Raw genomic sequence first — 27924 nt, forward strand, 5'->3', positions numbered from 1 at the left:
GTTTACTCATTCAAAAAGATCCTGACTTGGCATAAAAACCCATTGCCACTTCCTGTTATCTTCCATCATTTGCCTGAGTTTGGAAAGGTAATGGTTTTGTGCTCGATGGAAGGATGCTCTTTCCAAGACCTAAGGCTTCTCATTCCTACCAGCTGGGCCCATTGCTAAAATGCTTTCCAGTGGGCTTGCTTCTGCCTGGCCAGCACCTGGGCTGCCCCAGCTTGTAATTGGCCTGCCTTTGCTTCATAAGCTTCCCAGGGTGGTTCTTCTTCTAAAAGCTTGTATGAATTGCTATTACTGTCTCTTTATGGTTTAAAAATGAATCCTTTTTTTTGTTCTCTGCAACTCATTTGCTTTTTTCTTTTCTTTTCTTTCCTTTAAATTATTAACACCTGTTGATTCTTTTGTTTTGTTTTTTTTTCTGGTTGGCCTGTCACTTCATTCCTGCTCCCCCTCCCTCTAGCTGGGTTTGTCAAGTCGCCCATGTCAGAAACTAAGCTCACGGGGGACGCCTTTGAGCTGTACTGTGACGTGGTCGGGAGCCCCACGCCAGAGATCCAGTGGTGGTACGCAGAAGTCAACCGGGCAGAGTCTTTCAGACAGCTGTGGGACGGTGCTCGGAAGCGCCGTGTCACCGTAAACACCGCCTACGGGTCAAACGGCGTGAGTGTGCTGAGAATAACCCGGCTCACCTTGGAGGACTCTGGGACTTACGAGTGCAGGGCCAGCAACGACCCCAAGAGGAATGACTTGAGGCAAAACCCTTCCATAACATGGATTCGAGCCCAGGCCACCATAAGCGTCCTTCAGAGTGAGTCCAGCACCCTACAGTAGTAGTACTGTAGTCTTTAGAGGTGGCCCAATGACCCTTCCCTTCTGCTTCCTTTCCCTCTATCCCAGTATGATCGCTAACCCTACCCCTTGTCTTTGTTTTTTCAAATCCACGACCCTTCTGGTTGTAGTGTATGAAAACATTTGTGGCATTTTTTTTTTTTTTAAATTTGCCGTCCTTTCTACTTCCCTTATCCCCCAACCCTTCTCTGTGTCTTTCTCCTCAGGAACAAAGAACTTGAGGAAATCCTGACTATCCAAAGTCAGCTGCGCTGGGAAGAGGTGGGGAGGGAGAACTGGGGAAGCAATATTTTTTTTTTTAAAGCATAAATGCCAGGCAGTCAAATGAGGGTAGTGTTGAAACTGTTTCTTTCCCTCCTCTTTAATTTTGTAGTAGGTTTCCTGCTATCCTTTTGCTGATTGCTTTTCTGGTGCCTTTCTATTTTTGTTTCTTTCCCCACTCTAACTACTTTTTATTTCCCCTGTTCATTTGTTGGAAGTTCTCTGAATAGCTAGCTGCCTTCACCTCTATGGTTTTAAGTTTGTGTCTGCCCAGCTTTTTGCCTCCCTGTGACTTGGTGTTATCCTGTTCTGTTGATGGGAATGTTGCCATGGTGCAGTGTAGTGGTGTGTGTTTTGTTGGGTGGCATGTAAGCTTGGATATTCCATAGCTCCAGCTCTTTTTCTTTTCTAAAGCAGTGGCATGTGCTTCTCTGACAGCAGCCCTCAATGCAACAGCACAGTTCTTACTGAGACTGTTTTCTTTAAAGTAGCTGCCTGAGATTCTCTCCCTTAGTCTTGCTCTCAGGAGGTAGGTGGTCTGAAGCTGCAAATTACATTGTTTTTTAAAACTATCACACTGTCTTGAAAATCAGAATTCCATCTGATTCCTATTCACAGACAGCTTGACTCTGATATTTGCAAAAAATTCCTTTATTCTATAAACCCTAAGGTAGTTAAAAAACATTCTCACTGTCTAGAAAGAAAGAAGAAAGAAAGAAAAGGAAAGAAGGAAGGAAAAAGAAAGAAAAAAGATAAAAAGAAAGGAGAAAGAAAGACCTAACCTTAAATCTCAACACCAATCCTCTTGAGTCCTTTGTTGTACAAGTTAGGTTTGGGCGGCCAGTTCTCTTTCTGAAACTCTTCCTGCATGGCAGGAAACAGAGAGCCCACCACAAAATCAGTGCTCTCTCCAGGAAGGGTTCTAGTCCTGCATTTGGCTTCTTTATAATTGAGGGGCATTCTCAGTTTCTTGGAAGGGCCTCGTATGAATGGCTCAGTGAGAGACCTATAGCCATTTTTAGTATGAAGAACTGACTTATTTAGAGAGAATGAAGTTCAGTATTTTTTTGTGAACAATTTGGTGATAACAGCAATAGGAGAGGGGCTCTGAATATATATAAATGGGAAAATAGCAAATTAGTGTCTGTTTTGTATCCACTTGGAAAACAGGGAGAGGGGTCTGAAAGGGAGACTGAGAAGCTATTGCAGTTGCCACTGCTGAATCAGAGAACCTGCTTCTGTGACGGAGAAAAGAAAACCTGTCTGTGAAAATGGGAAATATTAACCCAGCAATTTTCCTTATTCTTTTTTTTTTTAAACAATTTTTCCCCTTGCACGCATCCTTCTCCTGTTCCCGTGCTCCTTTCTTTAAACAAAAGCCGAATTATCCAAATGGCCACAAAGATTTGTAGATTATAGTCATAGACTGGATATTTGGTAGTTTTATTTCCACTAACCTTAACTTGTAGCTAAAAAGACCATGTCTAAGGGGTATAAAAATAGGTCTTCGGGGTTACCTATGTATTAGTTCCTTAGAGTATATAGTACTTCCCCAATTTACTTAGAAATAAGTTTATTAACTCATGGGTTATATAAGTTGAGCTACAACCTGCCTAGCTAATCTCTTCCTGAATATCCACATTAGTTGATTAACACAAATTAGCTATAACATCATGAATTTAACTTTAATTGAATTGTTTTGTAATTTTAGGCCTCCCTAGAAACATTGCTTCCACAGGGAGATTGGACTCTTCTAAGAATGGCATACCAGCCGTACTTTTTCCAAAGGTCTTTGAATAATGTTAACCAGAAGAGAAATGGGTCCAGTTTTTAGGCTTTCTTTGCCATATGTTCTTTACACATGGTGACTAGGGTAAGGGGGTCCTACCTGACACTTCTAAAATAGGAGTCAGTGACAAATAAAAATATTTGAATTTCTAAATGTTCATCTCTCTTGGACTTTTCACTGGGTAGCACTGGGCCACAGAAATAAATGTCTCACCTTCATCTTGGTGTAGAATACAAATGGAGTACTGCAGCCAAGAAACTCAGCAACCAGAGGAGTCAGGTCACCCCACCTACAATCCTCCTCTGATACATAATCATATTTAAAGCTAATCAACTTGCTCCTAGCTGACTCTCTCCTGGATCCTTAACATTTAAGGGAAAAAGTACTTTCTTTTGCCTTCTAAGATTTCTTGGCAGAAAGTCTTCCAGATTGCTTTCATCACCTTCTTAATCTCCCTGAGCTGCAATGATCATTTGCATCGTCACAGGTAAGAGTAGCATTTACTTTGCCTCCTTGTATGTAAACATCTGGAAACTCTTGGCCTCATTCTCAGAGTTCACCCTTTCTCAGTGCAATCTGAGAGGAAGAACCCGGAGATTCCCAAGTGGGACAGAAAGTGAAATTGGACAATAAAAATTTAGTGGAAACTTAAAAGTGTGTTTGAGTTTAATGTTGCTTTTGATACATATATATTAATTTCTCTTTTGTGGAATACTGGTTCTAGCTTTTTCTCTTCCTTTTTTGCTTGGTTTTAATTTTTCTTGGAATTGTGATGCTTTCTGCTGATGGTGTATGTGCGCCTTCCATTGCAGGGTTTGCAGCTGTTCTGCTCAAGTTATTAAAGCCCAGGGAATTGGCTTCTGTCCAGTGTGTCTTGAAACCATGGGACACCACTGCGCTATCGTGTTTACATGCATCTGCTTTTGTCTTAGTGGCTGCTATGCCTCCATTATTTGTATATAGAGACCTTGTTTGTTGTTACTAAATAGGACCAGTACTGAATGGAAGATAACCGTTATCCTTTTATCAGAATTGGAAATAAGTTAGAACCTGTTTGTTAACTGAGGCACTTTCAAGATTTGCTTTATCATACGATTATAAAAGATACTAACATTATAAGCAGAAATGTTACATGGGTTAGGAAGTCATTAAGGCATTACATTTTCCAAGTATCTTGTAACTTCTCCATCTTCTTTTCTCCTCTTAACTATAAAAAGAAGCAGTCTCAGAAGAGGGAGACAGTTTTGTCCTCAAGACTTAGAACCATTCTTTATAAAATGATGAGGGGAACTGCTGTTGAAATATATACTAGAAGTAGCCAGATACAAGGAAGTGGGAAATCAGTCATGGGTGTTTGAGAAGGGGTGTGGGGAAGAGACAAATACTTCTTAATATGAATGGGGAAAGGTGATTGGTTGAGACTTCACCTGAAAGAAAATGTTTGATCCAAAATAGCAAAAAAGTTGGACCTGGGAAAAGATAAAACACAAACACTATAGTCCTGATTATAATATGGAAATAAAAAATTAAAAGTTCTTTCAAGATAAGCCTTCCAGAGACGATTCAAAGTGATTTATAAATTTTCTGCTTAATCGGGTCTATTTAACGAATTGAAGGTTATTTTTATAGACAGAGTGTTAGCTTAAGTTATCCAAGTCCAGAATAAAACCATAAAGAAAAAAGTCTTTGTGTTTAGGTGAAGGTTTTGAGGGTCTAGGTGGTGTTCAGAGTTGGTGGCAGGATAGGAAACTCAAGTCAGATGTATTTTATAGGGACATTTTTGCCACTGATAGTAATTATGGCCTTGTACAAGTCATTTTACTTTTCCTAGCCCATTAAAGAGAGGAGTAAAGTCTAAGGGCTTGCAGTTCTAAGTTTTTAGGAGCTCATATGCCAAGACATACTGCACTGTAGTATAATTGTGTTGTCTTGCAGTGAGTGTGTGTTAAAGTGCAATTCTGAAAAGGTTGTTTTGGGAATAAATATGGGCTGGAGAAAGAGTCAGTGGTTCTTTAAGAAGTTACCCTCTGCAAAATTTGAAAGAGTATAAGAGAACAATGGGACATTTACTTTTAAATCTAGTACCTTTCCTATATGAAGGCCATGGTTGGTTTGCTCTAGGTTAACAGCTTCCAATGTGGGAATAATCATACATGTGTTCTGTGTTTCTGTTCCAAGGCCAGTAACTTAGTAAGGAATCTATCACGTAAATGACACACTGCCTTTGCATTCAGAACTGCAAGGTAGAGCTCCATTTTTTTTTATAGATGCTGAATTGGCTGGTGGTTCTTACTTCATAAAATTGTGGTATTCAAAAACTGTAAGTGAATTGTTACCAGTGCAAGCACATGTAATACTCTCATTCTTTCACGTCTAGGCCAACTGGTCTTTAGGCTGTTGTCTGCGCTAGTGGTCATTTGCTTATGATCATTGTTTTTCCTTTTTTAACTTCCTCCAAAGTGGTAAAGTGAAAGTCCTAATGTAGTCTTGTCTGCCTTCCCTCTTTTTTCTAGTCTCCCCGTCCTACCCCATTCAACTCTCAGGCCAGGGCTGCAAACAATGAAAAGCTATGGCACTCTGTCATTGTGTACTCTAATTACAGAGCCAAGAATTGTCACCAGTGAAGAGGTCATTATTCGAGAAACCCTCCTTCCTGTTACCCTGCAGTGTAACCTCACCTCCAACTCTCACACCCTTATGCACAGCTACTGGACAAAGAATGGAGTAGAACTCACTGCCACACGTAAGAATGTCAGCAACATGGAATACAGGTGAGAGGGACTAACATTCTTAAGAAGGGAGAGAGTATGGATAAGATTACTTGTTCATAAACCTTGATCATTAGTAGTTTACATTTATATGATGTAATTATGAGTATGAAAATGCTACTTAAAAGATAATTTTTGGAATTGGTGAGATGACTCAGCAGTTAAGGGTGTTTGCTACCAGACCTGATAACCAGAGTGTAGTCTCTGAAATCCATGTGGTGGTGGAAGGAAGAACCAACTCTGGCAAGTTGTCAGTGTGTGTGTGTGTGTGTATATACTAAACAATTTTTTTTAAAAAGATGGTGTAATCCTAATACTTGGGTGGCAGAGGCAGGCAGATCTGTGTGAGTTCAAAGCCAGCCTAGTTTCCATAATGAGTTTCCGGACAGCCAGAACTATGTAGAGAGACCCTGTCTCCAAAAAACAACAGAAAAGGGTGAAATGGGGTGGGACAGAGAGAAAGACAGACACATTGTGAATTATTTTATTACAGTGAGTTGAACTGGTTCCTAAACCAGACCTCTGCCTCTGTAATGATGTGTTTCCATGCTTCTCTTAAAGGCCTTTCTATGTGTCTTAGCCTCATTAGGAATTTTATGTGTACATGTTGAAGAGATGAATTTGAGAATATTTCTATAAAAATTTCAATATGATCTTACTTATTTCAGTGGACTAAACTCTTTTCCAAATTATGTACTTTGACAAGATGCATTTAGCCTTCTCCTGATTGTGTGTGTGTGTGTGTGTGTGTGTGTGTATGTATGTATGTATTTTTTGAGACAAGGTCTCTTTATGTGGTCTTGGCTGTCTTGTGTAGGAAAAGGCCGCTTATTCGTCCTGGCCTCCCAGAACCGAAATAATCACACAGAAACTGTATTAATTAAACCACTGCTTGGTCCATTAGCTCTAGCTTCTTATTGGCTAACTCTTATATTAATTTAACTCATTTCTGTTAATCTGTATATAGCCACGTGGCAGTGGCTTACTGGCAAAGATTTGGCATGTCTGACTGGCCGTTCCATGGTGTCTACCTCTGCCTCTTCTTCCCAGCATTATATTTAGTTTTCCCTGTCTAGCTCTGTTCCCCTATAGCTCTGCTATAGGCCCAAAGCAATTCCTTTATTAACCAGTGAAAGCAACACATAGACAGAAGGACCTCCAGTCTTGGTCTTCTCTATGTACAGGCTGGCCTCCAACTCACAGAGATCCTCCTGCCTCTGCCTCCTGAGTACTGTGATCAAAGGCATGTACCACTGTACTCAGCATTGGCCCTCTCCTGGATAGTCTAGTCTGGTAAGACATAGGAATCTGTCAGAGATTTCTAAATGATTCTAGTGGGCAGTCATGTTGAAGGCCATAGATGGTCCTCTCACTATGATAATTAAGAAACTGAAACTGAGAACAGGGAATTAATTGCTCAAGGAGTCAGCATTAGTTGAGCCTTAGTTAGAATACAGGCCCCTCGACTTATTTCAGTAGTTTGAGAAGCAAAGTCACCTTTGAAACTCAACTCTTGGAACAGGGGATCTTTCCTGTGGATAGATGTTCTAGTGAATTATCTTCCAAGAATAATGGCACCATAACCTAATCAGGACCAGTCAATAAAGTTATCTTAGGTGAGGGTGGTAGTGTAGAGATACCCTCTGAATAAAGGCTTTTGCTGGTCTTAGTTACCTGGAATGCCAGTGATTTGGTGTCTTTTAGAGTGTTGAGAACACTTGGTAACTCATCCTTTAGGAAAGTTTGTTTGCAAAGAGATCTGGAAAACGATCAGCTAATCTTGCTTGGCAGGATGACACTCTATAAAGAAATAGTACTGAAGGGAGACCAGGAAAGGCTGTGGACTTAGCAGCAAGGACATTCTGCAGTATTTCACATCACTTAGATTTTCATGCCCTTTGTTTAATTGATCTACATGAGTTTGTAGGTCCTCATTCCTTTTTCAGAAGGGAAAACTAAGGCTCAGAGAGTAGTAGGTCTTGGCTGCCTTTTAGGTCAAGTATTATAGTTTATTTATTTCAGTATCAATGTTAGATTCCACATCTGCTTTGAATTGTTTCTGGAGTACTTTCCTCCCCAACTGTACCATACACTTAATTGTTGTTGATTGTTTTTTGTTCTTTACTCTTTGTTCTCTTTAGGGGGGGCCTGCCACCCAACTCCCAGATAATACACACGAAGGCTTATTTTTAGTTATGAATGCCTGGTTTTAGCTTGACTTGATTCTTGCCAGCTTTTCTTAACTTAAATGATTACCTTTTGCCTCTGGACTTTTTTTCTTTTCTTACTTATGTTTACTTTATTTTCACGCTTACCCCTGACTTCTCCTTTTGTTCTCCCGTTGCTTCTCCTCCTATTTATACTCTGCCTACCAGCCCCATCTACCCTTGCTCCTGCCTCACTATTGGCTGTTCGGCTTTTTATCAGGTGTTTTAGACAGGAAAAGAATCACAGCTTCACAGAGTTAATCAAATGCAGCATAAACAAAAGCAAAACGTCTTTACATCATTAAACAAATATTCCACAGCATAAACAAGTGACACAGCATACAATAATATTCTCCAACACTTAGTGGCAACTTAATCTCTCCACTGTGGTTTCTTCTGATGCTAATTGAGAATTTAGCTTTGACTGAATTTTCTTAGTTTGAAAAGTGTTAACCATTTGGAGTTGTTGGTTGGTATTTACTTCATATCTCTTTCAAGGAAGCAGGTATCAGTAATCTTTCCCTGGGTTTTGTGTTACCCATATAGCTGCCAGCTGTTAAGTAAATGATGTTTCTGCTTGACTTTTTTGTTGTTGTTGTTGTTTTTCAAGACAGGGTTTCTCTGTAGTTTGGAGCCTGTCTTGGAACTAGCCCTTGTAGAACAGGCTGGCCTCGAACTCACAAAGATCTGCCTGCCTCTGAGTGCTGGGATTAAAGATGTGCGCCACCACCACCCAGCTCTGCTTGATTTTTAACCGTCTCTTTGCCTCTGTTTTCTTTTTGCCCCAGTGTACTTGATATAGATGGAATAACTGCTTAGATATTCTTGGGCCACTCAGGAAGTCAGCCATTGAAGTAGCTTCAGAAGCCTGTTCTACCTACCCTGAAGGGGACATTTTCTGTTTTGCGTTAGTTGCCTTCCCAATAGTTAGTCCAAGGGAATGGTTTTGGGAGATAAACACATAGGCATGTCTTTGAGCTTGGGAGTCCCCATCCCCCAAGTTTTCCTTATGGGACTTAGAGTCAGCCAAACCCTGAAGGGTATGGCTGTTACTCATTCCTGAAACTCTGCAGTACTTCAGAACAGCTGATTTGTGTGTTTCTTTTAAGAATGTAGATATAGAGTCAAAGTGGGATATTTGTGTCAAGTTGAGAAGATATCTTAACTGTGCTGACATAGGTATGCTGAGTCAGTTCCTATCTGTGGTCTCTCTCTTTTTTTGTAATGAACAATAAGATGGGTAAATTCATTGGGCCAGTAATAGGTAAAATTAGGAGTTTTATTAAACATTAAGTTATGTTCAGAAGAATATGAACTTAGCCCTGTATTAGCATTTATCCTCTAATCTGGGGGTAGTTGATTTTTTTGTTTGTTTGCTGCATTTAATCTCTATGTGCCTCACCCTCCTGTTTGTAGAATGGTGTGTATTGAGGCTGTGTGAGGTGGGCATCAGCTGTGAGACTTAAGAGGAACTAATATCCTGGCCACACGTGCTTTCTGCAGTAATTTTTTTTTTTTTTTGAGGTTTTTCAAGGCAGGGTTTCTCTGTAGCTTTGGTGCCTGTCCTGGAACTAGCTCTTGTAGACCAGGCTGGCCTCGAACTCACAGAGATAGATCCCCCTGCCTCTGCCTCCCGAGTGCTGGGATTAAAGGCGTGTGCCACCACCGCCTGGCTACAGTAATTTCTTATCTTGATCTGAGTCCATACAGTTGTTTGCTCTGACTTTGTGTTTGTTCATTTATTCACTTGTTTGTTCATTTCTCTACTACAATGTGACTACCAGGTAAGGGCTGAATGTAGAATTGTGTACCAGTCAACCAGTGAATTACATGGAACTTAGTCTCTTATGGATAACAATCAAGCAATATCATAAGTACATGAGTATACATTGTGGATGAGTGCTGTGAAGAACCAAATTTTAGAGTAATGGAGGAGGAGGATATTTAGATGGGCTGGATGTGAGATATAAGCCCAGATCTGACAGAAAAGGACTTAAGTCTGCTGGGTGATGGGAAGAGCAGTAAAGAAGCATTGTATGGAGATTTTGAGGTGGAAGCGGTTGTGGCATATTGAAACACTGCAGAGTGCCTAGCAGAGCTAGAAAATAAAATGATAATTTTTTTTTCTTTAAAAAGCTGGATTTCTGGCTGGAGAGATGGCTCAGTGGTTAAGAGCACTGGTTGCTCTTCCCAGAGTTCCTGAGTTCAATTCCCAGCAACCACATGGTGGCTCACAACCATTTGTAATGAGATCTGGCACCCTCCTCTGGCCTGTGGGCATACATGGAGGCAGAATGTTGTATACATAATAAATAAATAAATAAATAAATAAATAAATAAATAAATAAATCTTAAAAAAAAAGCTGGATTTCAGTGAATAAATGTTCTTTTGGTAGGTTTGGTTGTTTGCCTTTTTAAAAAGAAAACTATGCTTGGGCCTCTTTGTGTGTTGACTTCCTGAAAGGCATGAAACTAAATCAGATCTTCAGAGAAGCTCAGAAAGGCTGTGAAACACCCCACTTCATTGTTTGCCTGGAACCTGCAGGAGAGCACATTTTTATTGATGGTTTTTCTGTATTTCAGTATAAATTATGCTTGATAAAGCCTTCCATTTTTGATTGCTTGTTTTGTAGTTTGTTTCTCCCAAAAAATAATAGCATCTTAAAGTTAAGGACCAAAATCCATTCCATTTCTATTACTGGAACCCAGCAGGGAGTAAAGCATTAATATTTGGGAATGCATAAAGGAAGGCTTTTATGAAAAAGAGGTGAGTTACAGTGAAGAACAATTTGGAAAGTATGGTCCCATCTTGTTATGTGTTTGATTTGCCTTCTATTATATTTTGATCATTCCCAATTACCTCATTTCATTTCTCTCTTTATTTCTGCAGGATCAATAAGCCAAGAGCTGAGGATTCAGGCGAATACCACTGTGTGTATCATTTTGTCAGCACTCTTAAAGCCAATGCCACCATTGAAGTGAAAGGTACAACCCATCAAAGGCTTCGTGTTAGCCTCTTGTTTCTTCTAAGATACCATCTTATTCTGGATGCCTGGTCTTCAAATTCTTTTTATTTCTATTTTGAGAAGCAGTGTAATTTATGGCTAATACCAAAGGATTAGGAGCCTGACTGCCTATTTTTAAGTCCCAACTCTATTATGTACTAACTGTATATTGGCAAGTTCCAAACTTCTGTGCTTCTGTTCCCTTATTTGTAAAATAAGGATGTCAGGAGCACTTGATACATTTTGTAGGAGCATTAATTATAATAGACTTACTATATGAAATTACTGTTTCACATGTCAAAATGTTTGAGTAGTATCTTATATAAAACATTGTGTAAACTTTTAAAACATTTTATAGGTGTGACTTCATAGGTCTTCAGTGGACACTAGCCACATTTGTGAAAGTACATTGTGCAAGGCTAATATAAAGCTTTTTTAAAGGAAATCCTGTGTGGATATGGCATCTTAAAGATGAGGCTATAGCAGAAAGTTTTGTGGGCAGACAGAACTATATAAATTGGAGCTACCTAGTAGCATTAATCTGTTTTCATGCAATATGTGCAAGGAGAAGCTGAGGCCCAAACATGAAACTGTTCTGTAGTGAGTTTGTGTCAGAGCTAGCCTAGAGCCCAGGTCTTGACTTCTTAACACAGTATTTTTCCCATGGTTATAATGTCTAAGAAGAGGCAGAACTACTGTTTAAGGTCCTACTTAGGAAACCAGGTTTTAATTTATTTTATTTTGTTGAGGAAGGACTATAGAAAGACAAACTTGTGGAAGGACAGATTTGGGGAAAAGAAAGGCCTAAACAGTTTCTTAGCTCTTCTTTAAGATATTTGGATGATTAAAAATGCAGATTGAAGAAAAAGTTAGCCATGTTCAGCACCCACTGAATGTGAAGGGAAAGTCGTGTCGTGATGATGCAGTCCTGACTTAGGAGCTGATAAAGGCTCTGTCAGATGAAATTCTGACTTAGGGAGTTAAAGTGGTTACAGCAGGTCACAACAGGCTTGATTCCTCTCTGCTTTTGTTTAACATGAGGGAAAACATTTTCTCTATGACAGTAGTGGACCTTCCCAACGGGAAGTGAGCTGAGCTATGTGGGGAGACTTTCCCTCTGTAATTGAAGCCCTGCATCATTCCTGTTGAACTCTTAGTACAAAGCCCCAAGCAAGAGCTGTGGGACAAGATAGGTGTATTTAGCTGATGTCCACCCCATGCCTGTGGGATAGTGACACACAATTGTAAGTATTGAACAACGTACGGATTTGACAATCATAATTTATAAGCATCATTTCAAGAATCCAAAAAAAATTTTACTGAGTGGTAAAATTGCTTTTGTGCTAATCTGGTGACCTGGCTCAGTCCCCAGAACCCACATAAAGTTATAAAGAAAACACCAGCTCCACAGTTAATTCTTTGACCTCCACATGCTCACCAGGTCCCCAATGCACACAACAAACACACAGTAGTAAATAAATCTTGTTTTCTGTTTGTTTTGTTCTGTTGTTTTAAGGTAGGATTCAGCAGTCCCAGAGGTAGCCTTTTTCATATTTCTGTAGCAGATTTGAAGAAATAGTGAGGAGGGGCAGAACATAGAAGGCAGCTGGCTTAGTGTTTTGAGACAGAAGTTACAACGTGTAGGTTTGGGGAAAGGCTCAGTAAAGTGCTTGCTATTACAAACATGAGGATCTTAGTTTGACTCCCCAGAACTCACATGAAAAAGAGGCATGACTGCAATTCCAGCTCTATGGAGGCAGAAATGGGAGGATCCCTGGCTTTGATCCTGTCTCAGGAAACTAATGTGCAGAGTAGTTGAGAAAGATACCAACATTGACTTCTAATCTCCACTTGCATGCACACCATTGGGCATGTGTCTACATGTTATTTCATATGCTATCATGTTCAAGTTGTTGACTTTACTGTTAGTTTTTTACGGAGAAAGACAGGTGATGGTATCCTGGTTTAAAAGACAGAGACATTTCTGTTATATGAAATCCTAAGGTGTTGTCTGTGGCTACATTGGTTAAATACACAATTCATCAACAGTCTGTTAGAATTCTTAAGGAGTTTTAAATAAGGTTTTTGTATTCTCTTCCTTAACATGTGGATAGAAAACAGTGTTTGTAATATGTTGAGTCTTTAAAGTTGTTGATGATTTAGTCTGATAAAGATTAGGAATGTTGAGTTTTTTTTATTAAAAGTTTAAAAAGCTTTGAATAAACCCAGGATCATATTCTAACCTAGCTTCCAGTGGTGTTTGGGTGTGAAAACTGACTTAAATTTAGAGGGGAGTGTGCTTCAATTCCTAATCACTGTCATGCATACTGTATTTTATTAGTGCCTCTGGGATAGGGCTGGAAACAGGTGCCATTTTATACTGTAGAGATGGGAACATCTGCAGAACAGAAAGAGGTTATTATACTGGAAAAACTCAAGATTTGGGGGAGCATAAGTCATCTCTTTGCTGACAGAATCTCTTAGGTTCTTCCTCATGTTTGGAATTACCTGAACCAGCACTTCAGAACAATGAAATTCAGACCATACATAAATATTTGTTCTCTGAATGACAGTCATTTTTTCGTCATAATAAAGGAAGGAAATGTTTTTCACTCTAGTCTATAGATTGCTTTTAAGTAATTTGGGATTGAAAGATGGACTCAGTGGGTAAAGTGCTTGCTATATAAGCATGGGGACACAAATTGGGATCCCTAGTACTTACATAAAAAGCTGGGTATGGTAGTGTGGACCTGTATAACCCCAGCACTGGGGGATGGAGACAGAAAGATCCCCGGTGGCTTGCAACTAGCAGTTTTAGCGAGTTAGTGAGCTCTAGGTTTAGTGAGACAAACCCTGCCTCAAAAAATAGATGAAGTTATAAAAGATAGTATCCAGTGTTGACCTCTGATCTCCATACATGCTCATGTGGACATACACTCATGCATAGATCACCCACACAGAAATACTCAGATACACATGAGTGAATTCCCAAAAGTAATATTTATTTCCCCATTCTCCTTGTAGTATCTATAGCCCAAACTGACTTTTGTGATCCTCCTGCCTCAGAATCCCAGCATAGCTTAGGTATTTGAAAAGCAACTTGAACAACTGTGGGTGCAGAAGAAGGAACAAGACTGGCCAGGAAAGGGGAAAGAGTTGTGATAATTTCCTGGGTCTGTCTTTCGTGGGATCTGCCAAGCTCATTCAGAGGAGAGCACATTTCTCCTGCTTCTTGACTACAGAAACTGTGGCTTCCAGGAACTGCATGTATAAAGGATTCATTGAAGAATAGATGTTCTATTTTTTTTCGTACAGTTCCTCAATCCTTTGCCCCTTTCTCTTTTTGATCTACCTTCCTTTTCTAAACCAGTGTCTTCTGCCCTCCCTTCTTAGCTTTCTTTACACGTCAATATTTTTTTTTTTTTGAGGATGAATTCCCAGGAGTCCTGGAAGAACATGTCCTGCTGCCAGTTGGGCAAGATACTGTGTGGTGATGATGACTGTCATTATTGAAAGGAATAAGAATATCTCAGATCTGAATAGCATCTTGAACAAAAGCAGCATTTTCAAGATCTTTCATTCTGGAGGCTGCCCAGAGGCATCCTTTAGGCTGCAACTGATGTAAAAGCTGGTTTTGACTCCCATGTTGTGTCCACATGAGAAGTCTTTGAAAGGTTAATCTTAGTATCACTGGGGCATTAATGAGCATTATCTTCAGCTCAGATATCTGTTCCTGCTCTATTCTCAGGGTGCTGCTGACCTTTCATGATAAGACCAGCTCACATTGTATACTTACTGTATACCAGACATATAGTAATGGTTGTTTTTCTCCTCTCCTTTAGTCTTCACAAGTGTATGTTGGTGCAGGACAATTCTATATTCTGTCAATTATATTTTAAATAAAAGCTGATTGGCTGATAGCCAGGCAGGAAGTATAGGTGGGAAAATCAGACAGGAAGTAGAGGTGGGGCAAAGAGAACAGGAGTATTCTGGGAAGGAGGAAGCTCTTTCCTGCAGTCCTGCCAAGACCATGGAAGAAGCAGGATGTGACCTGCCCTGCTGAAAAAGGTACTGAGCCTTGTGGATAAGGATAATGGGTTAATATAAGTTATAAGAACTAATATGAAGCCTGAGCTAATGGGCCAATCAGTTTATAATTAATGCAGACTCTCTGTGTGATTTTCTTTGGGGCTTACCAGCTGTGGGAACTGGGCAGGACAGAAACCCCAACTAGCAGCCCCACATGTTACAATATGTAGTAAGTATTATATCTACTAGCCAGGCGAGAAAATGGATTTTTTTTTTGTGGTATTAAATCACTGGTCTAGTGTGGCTGAGTTAACTAGTGGAGCCAGATTTTCACCCAGGCACTCTAGTCCCAGAAGAGCCTAAGCTCCTAAGCACAGACTATGCTGTTGTGTTCAGCACAGTACAATTGAAAGGCCTTTGAGAGTTAGAGGAAATGGATTCTAATCTTGTCCTGTCATTAAACTCATCATAAGCTTGACCAGTCCACTTTTCACCTCTGGGCCACAGTTTCTTCTAGTGTTAGATGAAGTAAAATGAAAATAGTAATCTTTAAGGTTCCTTTATGGCTTTTAAGTCTGTGGTACTCTCAGTTGGACACAGGGGAGAGTTTAATACTGAAGGGAATGAATTCTGATCTTATTTTCCACATGGAAATAAACAGCTTCTCAAGATGGGGAGCACTAAACTCAATGTACTTTACTTGTGTAATGGGACATTTGTTTCTTATAGTTCCCAACTTCTAACACTGGTGCCAGAAATGGTTTTATTTATTTAATGATTAGTGTGTGTGTGGGGGGGTGTGGACAGAGTCTCTATCCCAGCTTGGTTGCTAACTCCCTGTGTAAAGAAGGATAACCTTGAACTTCTGATTCTCCTGTCTCCCTCCCACAGTGCTCAGATTACAGGCATGCATCACTGTACCTTTTAATGTGCTGGGGATTCAACCTAGAGCTTCATGCATGCGGAACAAGCAGTTTGCTGAGCTATGCCTCTTAATAAGGAATAATTAGACTAGTGTTCTCAGACTTAATTTAGCTCATCTGAAATGTATATATCGGGCCTTTTAAAGCACTCCCAAGAATCCAGTCATGATAGCACATGCCTTCAGTCTCAGCTACTTGGGAGGCTGAGATAAGAGAGTCACTGTTTGAGACCAGCCTGGGCAGCATAGTTAAGACATTTAAAAAAGGAAAAAAAAGGCCAAGGTTAAAGAACCACCGTCTTAGTGTTATCTTAGTGGTGTTACAGAATGCAACACAGACCCTAGACTAAACCAGTCTTCACACCAACAAAGCGTCTAGCGTGGAGAAGACTGGTTGGACCAAAACCTATATCTTTGCTTCAGTGGGACCGGTCTCATATTCCATACAGCTCTTGGCCTTAAATGAAATCTTTTCTCTCTCTGCCTTCTGTTAAAGTCTTTATTTTGCTTGTGGCAGAGATAAGATGTCTCTGGGATTGGATAGGTTGCATAAAGGAAGCAGAAAGATTGTTTATGTAGAAAGAATGTTTTTACTTGGAAACAACTCATTCGCTGACAACACCTTTAAGAGTAGATTTTCTTTGAAAATGAGTTCTGTATAGATTAGAAGTTTACTTAGAAAGGTGAACACCAAAAGGTCCTACATGTGAAGCCTTATACCTTTCTCAGATCTGTTAGTTAATGTGCATCCATCTGAACATGCTTCCTTTGCCTGAATTGACACTTTCCTCCAGCCTGTAACCTGGTATGATAGAGAAGCTGGTTGTCTTGCTCTAAGAGCAGGCAAGATGGGCAGCAGAAGATGCAGAGAAAGTTCTGTTTGTCCTGTGCCCAGACCACCAAAGTAATGAAATTATGTCAAATACTCTTGTGTAAAAAGTCTCTTTTGGGACCCAGTAAGTAATGTGTGGTTAGAACATACGACTACGAAGGCAAGAGAACAAGCTAATTCCCAAGTTGGGTCAGAAGGCTTTTCTAAGGGAGTCTTTGTTGCTTTTTCTTTTCTCCTCCTTTTTGCTACTCAGTTTGTATTACCCTGAGGAGGGGCTTTTACTCTGTCACCATATGTTTATTTAACTGGCTGCCTCAGAACAATAGGAACTAGTTAAGTATAATAAAGTGGCAAGCCCATATAAAGTAAGATACTTTACAGTAGACAATCAATAGTTTGTCAGTGAATGCCCTGATGAATAAGCTTTATTAGAGCTACAGTCAAAGTCCTGTTTATATGGGCAAGTAGGAAGAACATATAAAGCTACCATCTCTAGCCTCTCTTTCATCCTTGTTAATAATAACTTTGAAGTCTAAGGCTTGGCTTTTTCTTCCTGAAATGATAGTGTGGTCTAAGTGATTTTTTTTTTTCTGTTGCTTTTTGTTTTCTGTTTTTGAGACAGAGTCTCACTATATACTTTAGTGGCTTGGATCTTTATTGTGTAGACTAGGCTGGCCACAAATATGGTACAGTTCTTAGTCTTCTCAAATTCTGGATTATAGACATGCACCATTATGCCTATCCTTAGTATTTATCTCTGACTGAGTTCTCACCTTCTGTTTAGTGTAGAGATGTGATTTAATCTTTTCAAGGCCTCTATGAAATAGTGTAGGTATTGGTCCCATTTTTCAGGAGGAAACATTGAAACTTGAAAGATTTTAAATGGCCGGTGTTAGGTTGCTCAGTAAACTAGTAGAGGCTTGGTAGCATCTAGGTATCTTTGATTTCCAAATTCAAAACTTTGCCTTTTATATTATATGGCATAGTTAGACTCTGGGAGGTTAATCAGTCTCACTTTATATTCAATATCTTCCAGCATATATACAAATAATAATAATATGAGAAATTGGTTTTGCAGTTTTTACTTATTCATATAATTTATTGTATTTTTGCATAATCTGTTCTGATTTTTCTCTCAGTACAGTGCAAAATGCATGCATGATCTCTGGAGTCAATTATGCATTAGATTCTAGCTTTGCCTTTTACTACTAGCCTAATTGGAGACATCAAATGACTTCCAAACTTGATTTTTCCAATTTATGTAGGTATTATATGGGGTAATGTCTGCTTTATTATTTGGAATAGTTATCTTTTACTTGTTCTGGTGTTACCTGAAGGCTTGACTAAATGAAACTTAAGGATATATTCTCAGAATGGCTCACTCATTTCACAGGCCCTCCTTCTGAGGGCCTCCAAAAATGACTGTTCCCTACCATGGCACCAATGCCCCACCGTCAGAGTGCAAGCAAGGGGAAACAGAGTGTCTTTTCTAAGTAGTTTTTAGAACTATCTACCTTTACTTACCCTTTTATTTTGTTAGAAGGGAGTCATTAAATCCAGTCCCAATTCAGCAGAAGGAAAAGAAGTTTTTTTAAATTAATTTATTTATTATGTATACAGTATTCTCAGTATTCTGTTTGCATGTGTGCCCGCAGGCCAGGAGAGGGCACCAGATCTCACTACAGATGGCTGTGAACCACCATGTGGTTGCTGGGAATTGAACTCAGGGCCTTTGGAAGAGCAAGCAGTGTTCTTAACCACTGAGCCATCTCTTCAGCCCAGGAAAAGAAGTTTTATTTTTTAAATGGCAGCATCTGAGAATTTGATTGGGCTGAATAGGCTCTCATTGGTACTCATAGAGTACCTGGTTGTTTTGCTGTGGATGTACTGTCCTGCCCAGCAGGTGAAGCTGAAGCAGACTTGCTGATTGAGCTGCTACTATAAAAGATAAAGTGATAGGTCTTTGTATTGATCCAAGGTTAAAGTCATTGCTTTCAGGGATGGAATGGTTTAGCTTGGATTAACTTTCTCTCTTCCTAGTGTAGTAGTGATGCTTCTACCATCTAAAGAATGAATAACCAGGGTCTTACTCTTCTTCCTTTTTTTCCCTTTTTCGCCTTTTCTTCTCCTTCTCCTCTTTTCTTCTTCCTTTCTTCTTCCTTCCTCCTCCTTCCTTCTTCCTCCTTTTTTTTTTTTTTTTAAAGAAAGAAAGGGTTTCTCTGTAGCTTTGGACCCTGTCCTGGAACTACCTCTTGTAGACCAGGCTGGCTTCTAACTCAAAAGAGAGCCACCTGTCTCTGCCTCCCAAGTGCTGGGATTAAAGGTGTGCGCTACCTTGGAATACATTTTTATGCAGTAGTCGTAGATAAGATGAGGAGAAAGCAGCACTTGATCTAACCATTGAGCAGTCTTTTTTAATAGTCTTACATCTATGAACATGGCTAATAAAGCACAGTTGGGGTTAGCTAAACCAGGAGTAGCCTTTAAGGTCATGTTTCCATATATAAATAGAAACTTCTGTAGAATGCCCTTACTAGGTGAATGAAACAGAAAGTGGTACTGTCCTTTTTTTTTTTTTTTTTTTTAAACATCAGTGCAGTAGTGATGACCATTTTTATCCTATCTGTTGGGACCATTTAAGTTTGAGGCCTTTCAGAATTGAGATTTGATAAGAGGCTATGGAGCTATGGAGCTATATACCAAATCAATTTTTAGTCTTTTATGTCAGTAGTTCTTAACCTGTGGGTCATGATCTCTTTGGGGGTCAAACAGTCCTTTCACAAGGGTCAAATATCAGATATTTACATTATGATTCATAATAGCAGAACTACAGTTATGAAGTAGTAATGAAAATAATTTTGTTGTTGGGGTCACCATAATATGAGGAATTGTACTAAAGGGTCACAGCATTAGGTAGGTTGAAAACCACTGTTCTAGGTGGTTTTGATATGTACATTAGAAATGAGCTCCTGTATTAGTTATTTTTGGTGGTTGTAATCAAAATAACAGTCAGAAACAATGTAAAGGAGGAAAGGTTTATTTTGCTCATATTTTCAGAGGAATTTCAGTTTGTTACAGCAGGGAAGTCAGGGTGGGATAGTTCCATTTGTGGTTTTGCAAGCTTGAGTGTTGACTTGTTCACATTGGCAAACAGGAAACAGTATTTAGGCCAGAACCAGGGGTGGGTAAGCCCCACCCCTAGTGACCTGTTTCCTCCAGCAGACTGTCCTAAAGGCTCTGTAGCCTTAAAAACATTCTCACAAGCTGGGAATTGAACATACAAAACATGAAAAAACATGGGAAATATTTCAGATTCAAACCACAGCAGAATCACTAAATTCACATATCTAAGGGCATTAGGGAGTAATGGTCCAGAGTAGAGACCAAGTTAAAGAAGAATAAAATGAGAGAAAAAAAATTAGCCTGTTTTCTGATATTTGTCTGTCTTAGACCATTCCCATAAGCACCTGAAGATCCTACCTGATAACTCAGCTCGGATGGACACATAGATCTGTAACAGAGTTTAGTCTTGAGTTTTCTTTCTCAACGTAACAGCAAACAAACAAAAACCAAGTTTTCTCCTGTGGTCGTCTTACCATAGTAATTGGCAACTGTATTTGGAGTTTCTCAGGGCAGTGATCTTGGAGTCATCCCTGAAGCCTTTTTTTTCTGATGTCCCACATATAGTTATTAACAGATATATTAACTTAGCATATAAACTATACCAGAGTCTTCTACCTCTCCTCAGTTCTGCTACTACCATCATGTGAATCTCACTCTTGTCTGAATGCCAGGTACTCTTCTGATTGGTCATACATGTTCTTATTTACTGTAACGTGTAAACTTGTAGTGAAACAAGTACATACCTGCCTCAAGTTGTCTGTGTTTCCCTCTCCTATAGTGTTTTTCCCTCAAGATACTTATGACCTATTCCCTAATTTTCAGAACGGTGCAAAAATATACCTAAGCAGAATGGCCTTACTTGACTTCAGTAAGACATGTCTTGGGCTTTAGGAGGTACTAAATAAATGTATCAAGTCAGTAAAACACAGCTGGAGAAGATGCTTAGCTCTTCTGCTCCTTGTATATCTTGGTTTCTCACTTTAGTGTCTTGGTTGACACATATCTATAGAACCTTCCTTACCTTGGTGGAATGCTTATTTATTTATTTTTTTGGTTTGTAATTTAATTACAACTTTTTCCTTTTCTCTTCCCTTAGGCTCTTCCATATAACCCTCTCCACTCTCTTTCAAATTCATAGTCTTTTTTCATTAATTGTTATCACATGAATATATGTATTTGTATATACATATATATTCCTATATTGGGCTGAGTGTTTAGCACTGGACAACCAATTAGTGTGCTTTTCTCCAGGGAGGACCACCTTTCCAGCACCCAACTTTACTTAGTTGCCTGTGGTTCTTTGTGTAGGGTTGAGGCCTTGTGGGCTTTTCCCAATATGGTTTGGCATGTTCGTTGGTGTTGTCCTTGTTCAGCTTAAATTTGGGTGTTTGTGTTGGTGAGACTTAACAGTTACAGCTTCTGATGCTGCTAGGAGACATAATTTTATAACAAATGCTCTGATTCTCTGGCTCATAGACTCTTTCTGCTCCTTCTACTGTGTTCCCTGAGCCTTAGGTGTGTTTTGTAGATGTATCTGTTGGGACTAGGTTCCACAACTCTGCATTATGATTGGTTGTGGTTTTTCTGTAGTGGTCTCTGTTGTAAAGAGAGGTTTTCTTGATGAGGGGTGAAGACTACACTTACCAGGTTAGACCGTGGAAGTAGGATGTGGGGAGTCTGGGTATGGAGTTGGGTGGTGGAGGTGGCACAGTGAGTCCTGAGGGTGGGTGTGAGCCCTTACTATTTTTTGACTGAAAAAAATTTATGAGAAAAAGTTATCAGTAGACTAAAGAAATAGCAGAGTAGCTGTGGGGAAGTGGAGCGGTAGAGGCAGCCTGATACTCCTTGGGTAGTGAATTTTTCATGGAAAAGTAAAAAAAAAAAAATTCTTTGATAATACCCAACCTAGAAAGCATTTCACAGAATGGTACCAAAGCAGACTTGGGTTTGGCAGGAACCCAATACAGTTTGGGATCTTACCTATTCCATTCACATTCTAGGTGCCTCTGAAAATTATAGGCACCAGTCTGCCTGGGAAGCAGTCTGTGTACTGTGGAACTTTGGATTGTTTTTAAACCAGAAAAATGAAGTAGTTAAGGTGGTATGTGGTATCAGACCATGAGATAATACAGTTCTCCAGGATTCTACAGTTTTAGTGGATATTGGACATCTTACCTACTTGTTTAAGACTACTGGAACTAGGCAGAATTCTCTCCATTTGATAAGCATAGATCAACGCATAGGGAAAAAAAAAAAAAAACTCCAGCTCAACTGGAATTTGGATCAGTGCCTTTTGATTCTCTTTCCAAACCTGGCCAACAAAGAGGTAGCTGGCCTACTTTGAGTTGCATTGCTTTCAGATGTCTTGTCAGGTCCTAGTGGAAAATATAATTAGGATAAAGAAATTTAAATTCAGAGGATTAGCTCCACATTAGGCTTCTTGGATTCTTAAAGCTTATCTGAAACAGGTGCTGTGTACTTCTTGTGAGTCCTAAAAGTGAACTAGCATAGTCTCTAGCATACCTAGATCTTGAAATTCTCCAGATATTGGGCTTAAGATTGTTATAAAGTGGCTAGATGTGGAGAATCATTGTTTTTGTTCCCCTTCCCCAACATGGTCTCATGTATTTGAGGCTAGTTTCAAGTCCCCCCCCCCCCAGTGCTGAGAGCGCAGGCATGAACCACAGCACTCAGTATTATTATTTTTGTTGTTATTGTTAGTTTCTTTTTTAAAAATTTCTTTTGAGTATAATTATGATTTCGCTCTTTCCTTTCTCCAAACACCCTTTCTTGCTTTCTTTCAGATTTATGACCCCTTTTCATAAATAGTTGTTATATACATGTATGTATATTTGTATATGTATATTCACCCACACTTGCATAATAAATAAAACCTGTTCAATCTGTATAATGTTACTTGCATGCATATTTTCGAGGCCTGACCATTTGGTATGACCAATTGGTGTGCCCTTTCCTGGGGAAAGCTATTTCTCCCACTATCAGCATTCCTTAGTTGGCTTTAGTTCTTTGAGTAGGGTGAGAATTTGTAGTATTTTCCCATCTACTCTGGCATATCTGTTGTCCTTGTTCAGCTCATGTTTAGGCAGTCATGTTGGTGAGACTTTATGGGTGTAGCTTCTGGCATTACTATGCAACGCAGTGTCAGCAAAGATCCTTTGGCTCTTAGCATCTTTCTGCTTCCTCTTCTATAATGATCCCTAAGCCTTAAGTGCATGGGTGTTTTGTAGATGTACTCATTGGTACTTGGCTCCACAGCTCTGCATTTTCATCAGTTGTGGTTTTCTGTAACGGTCTATCTGTTGCAAAGAGAAATTTTCTTGATAAGGGGTGAGGACTAATTTATCTGTTGGTATAAGGACAAGTATTTACAGTGCAGCTAGAGCTTATGCTGGTTTAGTGGTTGAAGGTTCTCCTCCAAGACCCAGAACTTCACTAGCTCCGTGGGTAGTTTGCTAGGTTTCTAGTACCAAGCTCGGTGTCTCCTGTTGAACGGTTGGTTCTTAAGCCTTATTAGAGAGTTAGTCGTTGGTTTCTGCTAAGCCACTACTGTACCGTTACGGTTAGCCTGCCATGCTGGTTGCGTGTTTCATAGATATCATAGCTGGGTAGGATTGTTGATTGTTTTCCTTGTTTGGAAGTTTGCGTGGCACCTTCTGATACCATGAAGGCTAGTCCTCTGGAGAGAAATAATCAGTTCTAGCTTAGGGGCCTCTTGGCCTTGTGTGTGAAGTATATCTTCAGTGACATAACTTCCACTTTTGTGGGGCAACGAAGGGCAGTAGCCTGTATGTTTTGGGAGTCACTTGGACAACCCTGACTAATGTCATGCCTGGTATTGGAGTTTGTGTTAACCGATCTTTCCCTTTTGGAGGGAGAATTGTCAGCCCAGATAAGAAAATTTCATTTAAATTATTTATGTGTATTTATACAGACTTACATGTATTAATATTTTTTAAGGTAGTTAATAGTATGATTTCTTATAACTTTTTAGAGTTCCTTACTGCTATTTCATCCTCTTTCCTTTCTAATTAGAGCCCCTCCTCTTTCTCATTTCCCTGATCAGATCACTTGTACCCTGCTATTTCCTCTCTCTCTACTGTTCCCTACCTCCTTCCCCACAGCAGTCCCTTTTTACTTTCCTGGTTTCTATAGTTACTGCAGGATAAGTCCTCACATACATAGACTTTGAACTTGGAGCTTCCAATGAAAGAGCTCTTATGATGATTGTATTTCTGGATCTGGGTGACCTCACTCAATGTGAATTTTTCTAGTTTTTTCCATTTACCTGCAAAGTTCATGATTTCATTTTTATTTGCAGCTGGATAATATTCCGTAATATATATGTACCACATTTAATTATGCGTTGCAGTGAAAGGACATTTGGGTTGTTTTCATTTTCTAGCCATAGCAGATAGAGCAACAATGAACATGGCTGAACAAGTGTCTGTGGAGTAGGATGTCAAGTCTTCTGGGCATATGTGCCAAGGAGTTGTATAGCTGGGTCATTATTGTTAGTTTTTTTTTTATTTCTCAACATTGATTTCCATAGTGGCTGTACTAGTTTTCAGTCCCAACAGTGAATGAGGGTTTCCCTTTTTTCTTATTTTCCCTTCAGACTTTGGTATAGGTTTGTTTTGTTGATCTTTGCTATTCAGACTGGGGTAAGACGAAAGCTCAAAGTTGTTGTGATTTCCCCAATTACTAGATATGATGAATAATTTTTTAAAGCTATTTCTTAGCTGGTTTGTTGTTGCTGTTGTTTTGAAAACTTCTAGTTAGACCCAGAGCCATTTTTTGAATGAGTCTTTTGTTGTTGTTTTGAGTTCTTTATATATTCTGGGTGTTAATCCTGTCAGATGAATAGCTGGTAAAGATCCTTTCCCATTTTGTGAGCTTCCTTTTCACTAGTTGGTTGTTTAGCTTTCAGGAGCTTTTTAGTTTTAGGAATGTCCCACTTGTCAGTTGTTGCCTTTAGTTGGTAGGCAAATGGAGTCCTGTTCACAAAGTCCCTTTCCTGTATGCTTATATTTTCTCGTAGCAGTTTCGGGTTTCAGGTTTCAAGTTTAGGTCTTTAGTCATTTGTAGTTAGGTTTTGTACAACTCTAATTTCATTCTTCTACATCTACTTTTTACAGCTCCATTTGTTGAAGATGTTTTCTTTTACTCAGCTTGTTTTTGGCATCTTTTATAAAATGACTGAAGTTATTATGCGTGCTCATACTTGGCTCTCCAGTTTTGTTACATTTATCTTCATAACTATTTTTTGTGCCAGTACCATATTGTTTTTATTACTGTGCTGTGTAATACATCTTAACATCTGGAATGGCAATCCCTCCAGTATTGTTTGTTTAGGATTATTTTGGTCATCCAGGGTCTTCTGGTTCTGTGTGAATGATAAGACAGTTTTTGTTTGCTTGTTTTTTTAGTTTTGTTTAAATGTGAACATGCGTGTATGCGTGTGTATATTTGTGACTGTGTTGTGGGGAGACTATATATGTGTGGTTCTTTCTTTCTACTATGTGTGCTGCAGGGAATCTTAAGTCAACCTGTCAGGCTTGGCAGCCTTGTTTGTTTCCTTTTTGGAGAGAATACCTTGCCAGTAGTCCTAGACTGCCCTTGAACTCTATATACCTGCCTCCACTTTCCAGTAGACTTGCATCACGTCACGTTTTTATTCTGCTAACAAGACACTTGGGGATCTTGGTTTGAGGCCTCTTATTATTATTTTCTTCCTAATTATGCCTAGTGGGCTCGATGTTGGCTTTCTTGGAAGAACTCTGGTCCTTGGTTTTCAGTGATTAAGATCTTCAAGCATGCATCCATTTTCACATATCCTGTAGTAGCTTTATTTTATGTAGTTCAATCTTTCATTTCCTTAAGAAAATACATGACATTTGACATGCTGTATTCCAGGTGTTTGAAGAAGAAAACTTGGACTGATATAAGTGACAATGGCTTCTCTTTGCATGTTTACTGAGGAAAGTTTTGTGCATCTAGAATAACTGAGCATTTTTCTAGTAGGTTCTACACTGGTAGAAATTCTTATACTAATAACTGATATTTTCTTGCTATTTTACTAAGTAAGGGTAGGGAATGGGATTGGTCCTCTTACCATATTCTGGCCTGAAAGACTCTTTAGATGCACCTTCATGTTCAGCTTTGATAAAGACTGATGATCGTTATGGGATATTTTGATCACACTCTGACACTTCTGAGACTGCTAATAAAGTTTACTTTGAATCAGAGGGCAGAGGTAGCTATTAGCTGATCAAAATTAGCCGTAGAGGTTTTGGAGGACCTAGAACATTTAGAGAGACACAGGAAGTAGTAGGGAGGGGCTCAGAAAGATCTTGGTCTTTTGGCTAGACGGAGAGAGAGATGTGGTCACTTCTCTTCTGCCTCTCTGATCAGTCAGCGCTCTCTCTCTCTCTCTCTCTCTCTCTCTCTCTCTCTCTCTCTCTCTCTCTCTCTCAGCTCTTGTAGACCAGGTTGGCCTCGAACTTACAAAGATGCGCCTGCCTCTGCCTCCCAGGTGCTAGGATTAAAGGCATGCGCCACCACTGTCCGGCTGATCAGTCAGGTTCTTACCCCAATATTTGACTCGTGAGTTTTTATTTATAAAGAATAATAGCATTAGAAATAGGGCTCTGAGTTAGAAGGTAAGGCCTTTGGTATCTTATTCAGGTGGTAACAGTTTAACACCTTTTTACAGCTGCTCCTGACATCACTGGCCATAAACGGAGTGAAAATAAAAATGAAGGGCAAGATGCCACGATGTACTGCAAGTCAAGTTGGCTACCCCCACCCAGAATGGATATGGCGCAAGAAGGAGAATGGTGTGTTCCTGGTGAGTAGGAGGTAGTCCTATACCTAAATCTCTATGCTTACTGGAGTTTTTCCTGAGGAGGTCCAGACATCTGAACCAGTTACTGCAACAACTGTTTCTTTGAATATAGGATAGCTTGGGTTGTTGTGCAGTGAATTACAGTTTACACTATGAATATGGAGATTAGTCTGTGTCCAGTATTGACAGTGTACATGATTTGCTAAAGTTGTTTGTCTGGTAAGGGATTAGATTGCGTATCTTCACAGTGGAACACAGAGCTAAAGGTAATCTAAATGCTTTACTGTGATTCTGGAATGGGTTGTTTTTGCTTGTTCTTCAGAAGAAAATGGACCAAAAGTACTAAAAAAGTCAAAGAACTCCCCTCCCCATCTGTGGAATGATTTTATCTTGTGTGTGTGTGTGTGTGTGTCTACAAAGGCGAGAAGATGGTGTCAGATCTCCTGGAGCAGAAGTACAGATAGTTTTGAGCTGCCTGTTGTGGGTGCTGAGAACTGAATTTCAGTTCTTTGCAAGAGCAGCAAACACCCATAACTGCTGAGCCATCTCTGCAGCCACAAATAATTCACAAGCTTTATTTGTTTGGAGTGGGGTTCATCCACCTAAGCATATTTGTGGAGGTCAACAAGGGTGTTAGGTATTGTCCTCTATCCGTTCCTGCGTGTTGAGGCAGTGCCTTTCCCTGAACCTGGGGCTCATGTTTTCATGGCTAGACTGGAAGTCAGCAATACTCCTGTCTCCACACCTTCTCAGAACTGGAGTTACAGGTATGTGCAGGATGCCTAGCTTATTACATGTGCACTGGCATCAGAATTCTGGTTCTCATGATTGCACAGCAAGTGCTTGGAAGTGTTAAACCATCTTCTAGCTTCTATGGAGCTGTTCTTGACAGTGTTTAAATAGTGCCTTGGGATCTTTTATTCTCTGATTCAGTGATTTCTAACCAATTTCCTTTCCTGACTAGAGAGATTTTCATATATCCACTTTAGCTTTTATGCCTAGATTCTACTTTATAGGCATCTTTTTTTATTACCATCCCTCAGAATCAGAAAGGACCCTGTAGCTCATCTAATCTAACTTCTTTGGAAAAATAACATACTAAACAACATATATTATTGGCAAAACAAGGATAATATGTAGTTTTATTTCAAGTCCTATATATTTCCCACTTTATGATTTCTTAATAGCGAAATGTCAAGTATTGATGACCCTGGTGTCAACTTTTGTAGGTAGAGGCTGCTCAGACCCCAATAATCACACAGAAACTATAT

At 39.6% G+C, this 27924-nt stretch overlaps 1 protein-coding gene across 1 annotated transcript in view; it reads left to right on the plus strand.

The window, feature by feature from the left end:
• Positions 1-420: 420 nt before the first annotated feature.
• The window catches only part of Nptn (neuroplastin), a gene marked incomplete at its 5' end in the record, with an annotated part of 38492 nt that continues 10988 nt past the window's right edge, over positions 421-27924 (plus strand). The window contains 5 exon segments of the mRNA XM_050151776.1: positions 421-811; positions 5505-5673; positions 10768-10862; positions 26522-26598; positions 26600-26656. Coding sequence (XP_050007733.1) covers positions 421-811; positions 5505-5673; positions 10768-10862; positions 26522-26598; positions 26600-26656 — 789 coding nt within the window.

The sequence above is a fragment of the Alexandromys fortis genome, unplaced genomic scaffold, assembly GCF_014885135.2.
Source record: "Alexandromys fortis isolate MF-2015 unplaced genomic scaffold, M_Fortis_MF-2015_v1.1 scaffold_70, whole genome shotgun sequence".
Classification (NCBI taxonomy): Eukaryota; Metazoa; Chordata; class Mammalia; order Rodentia; family Cricetidae; genus Alexandromys; species Alexandromys fortis.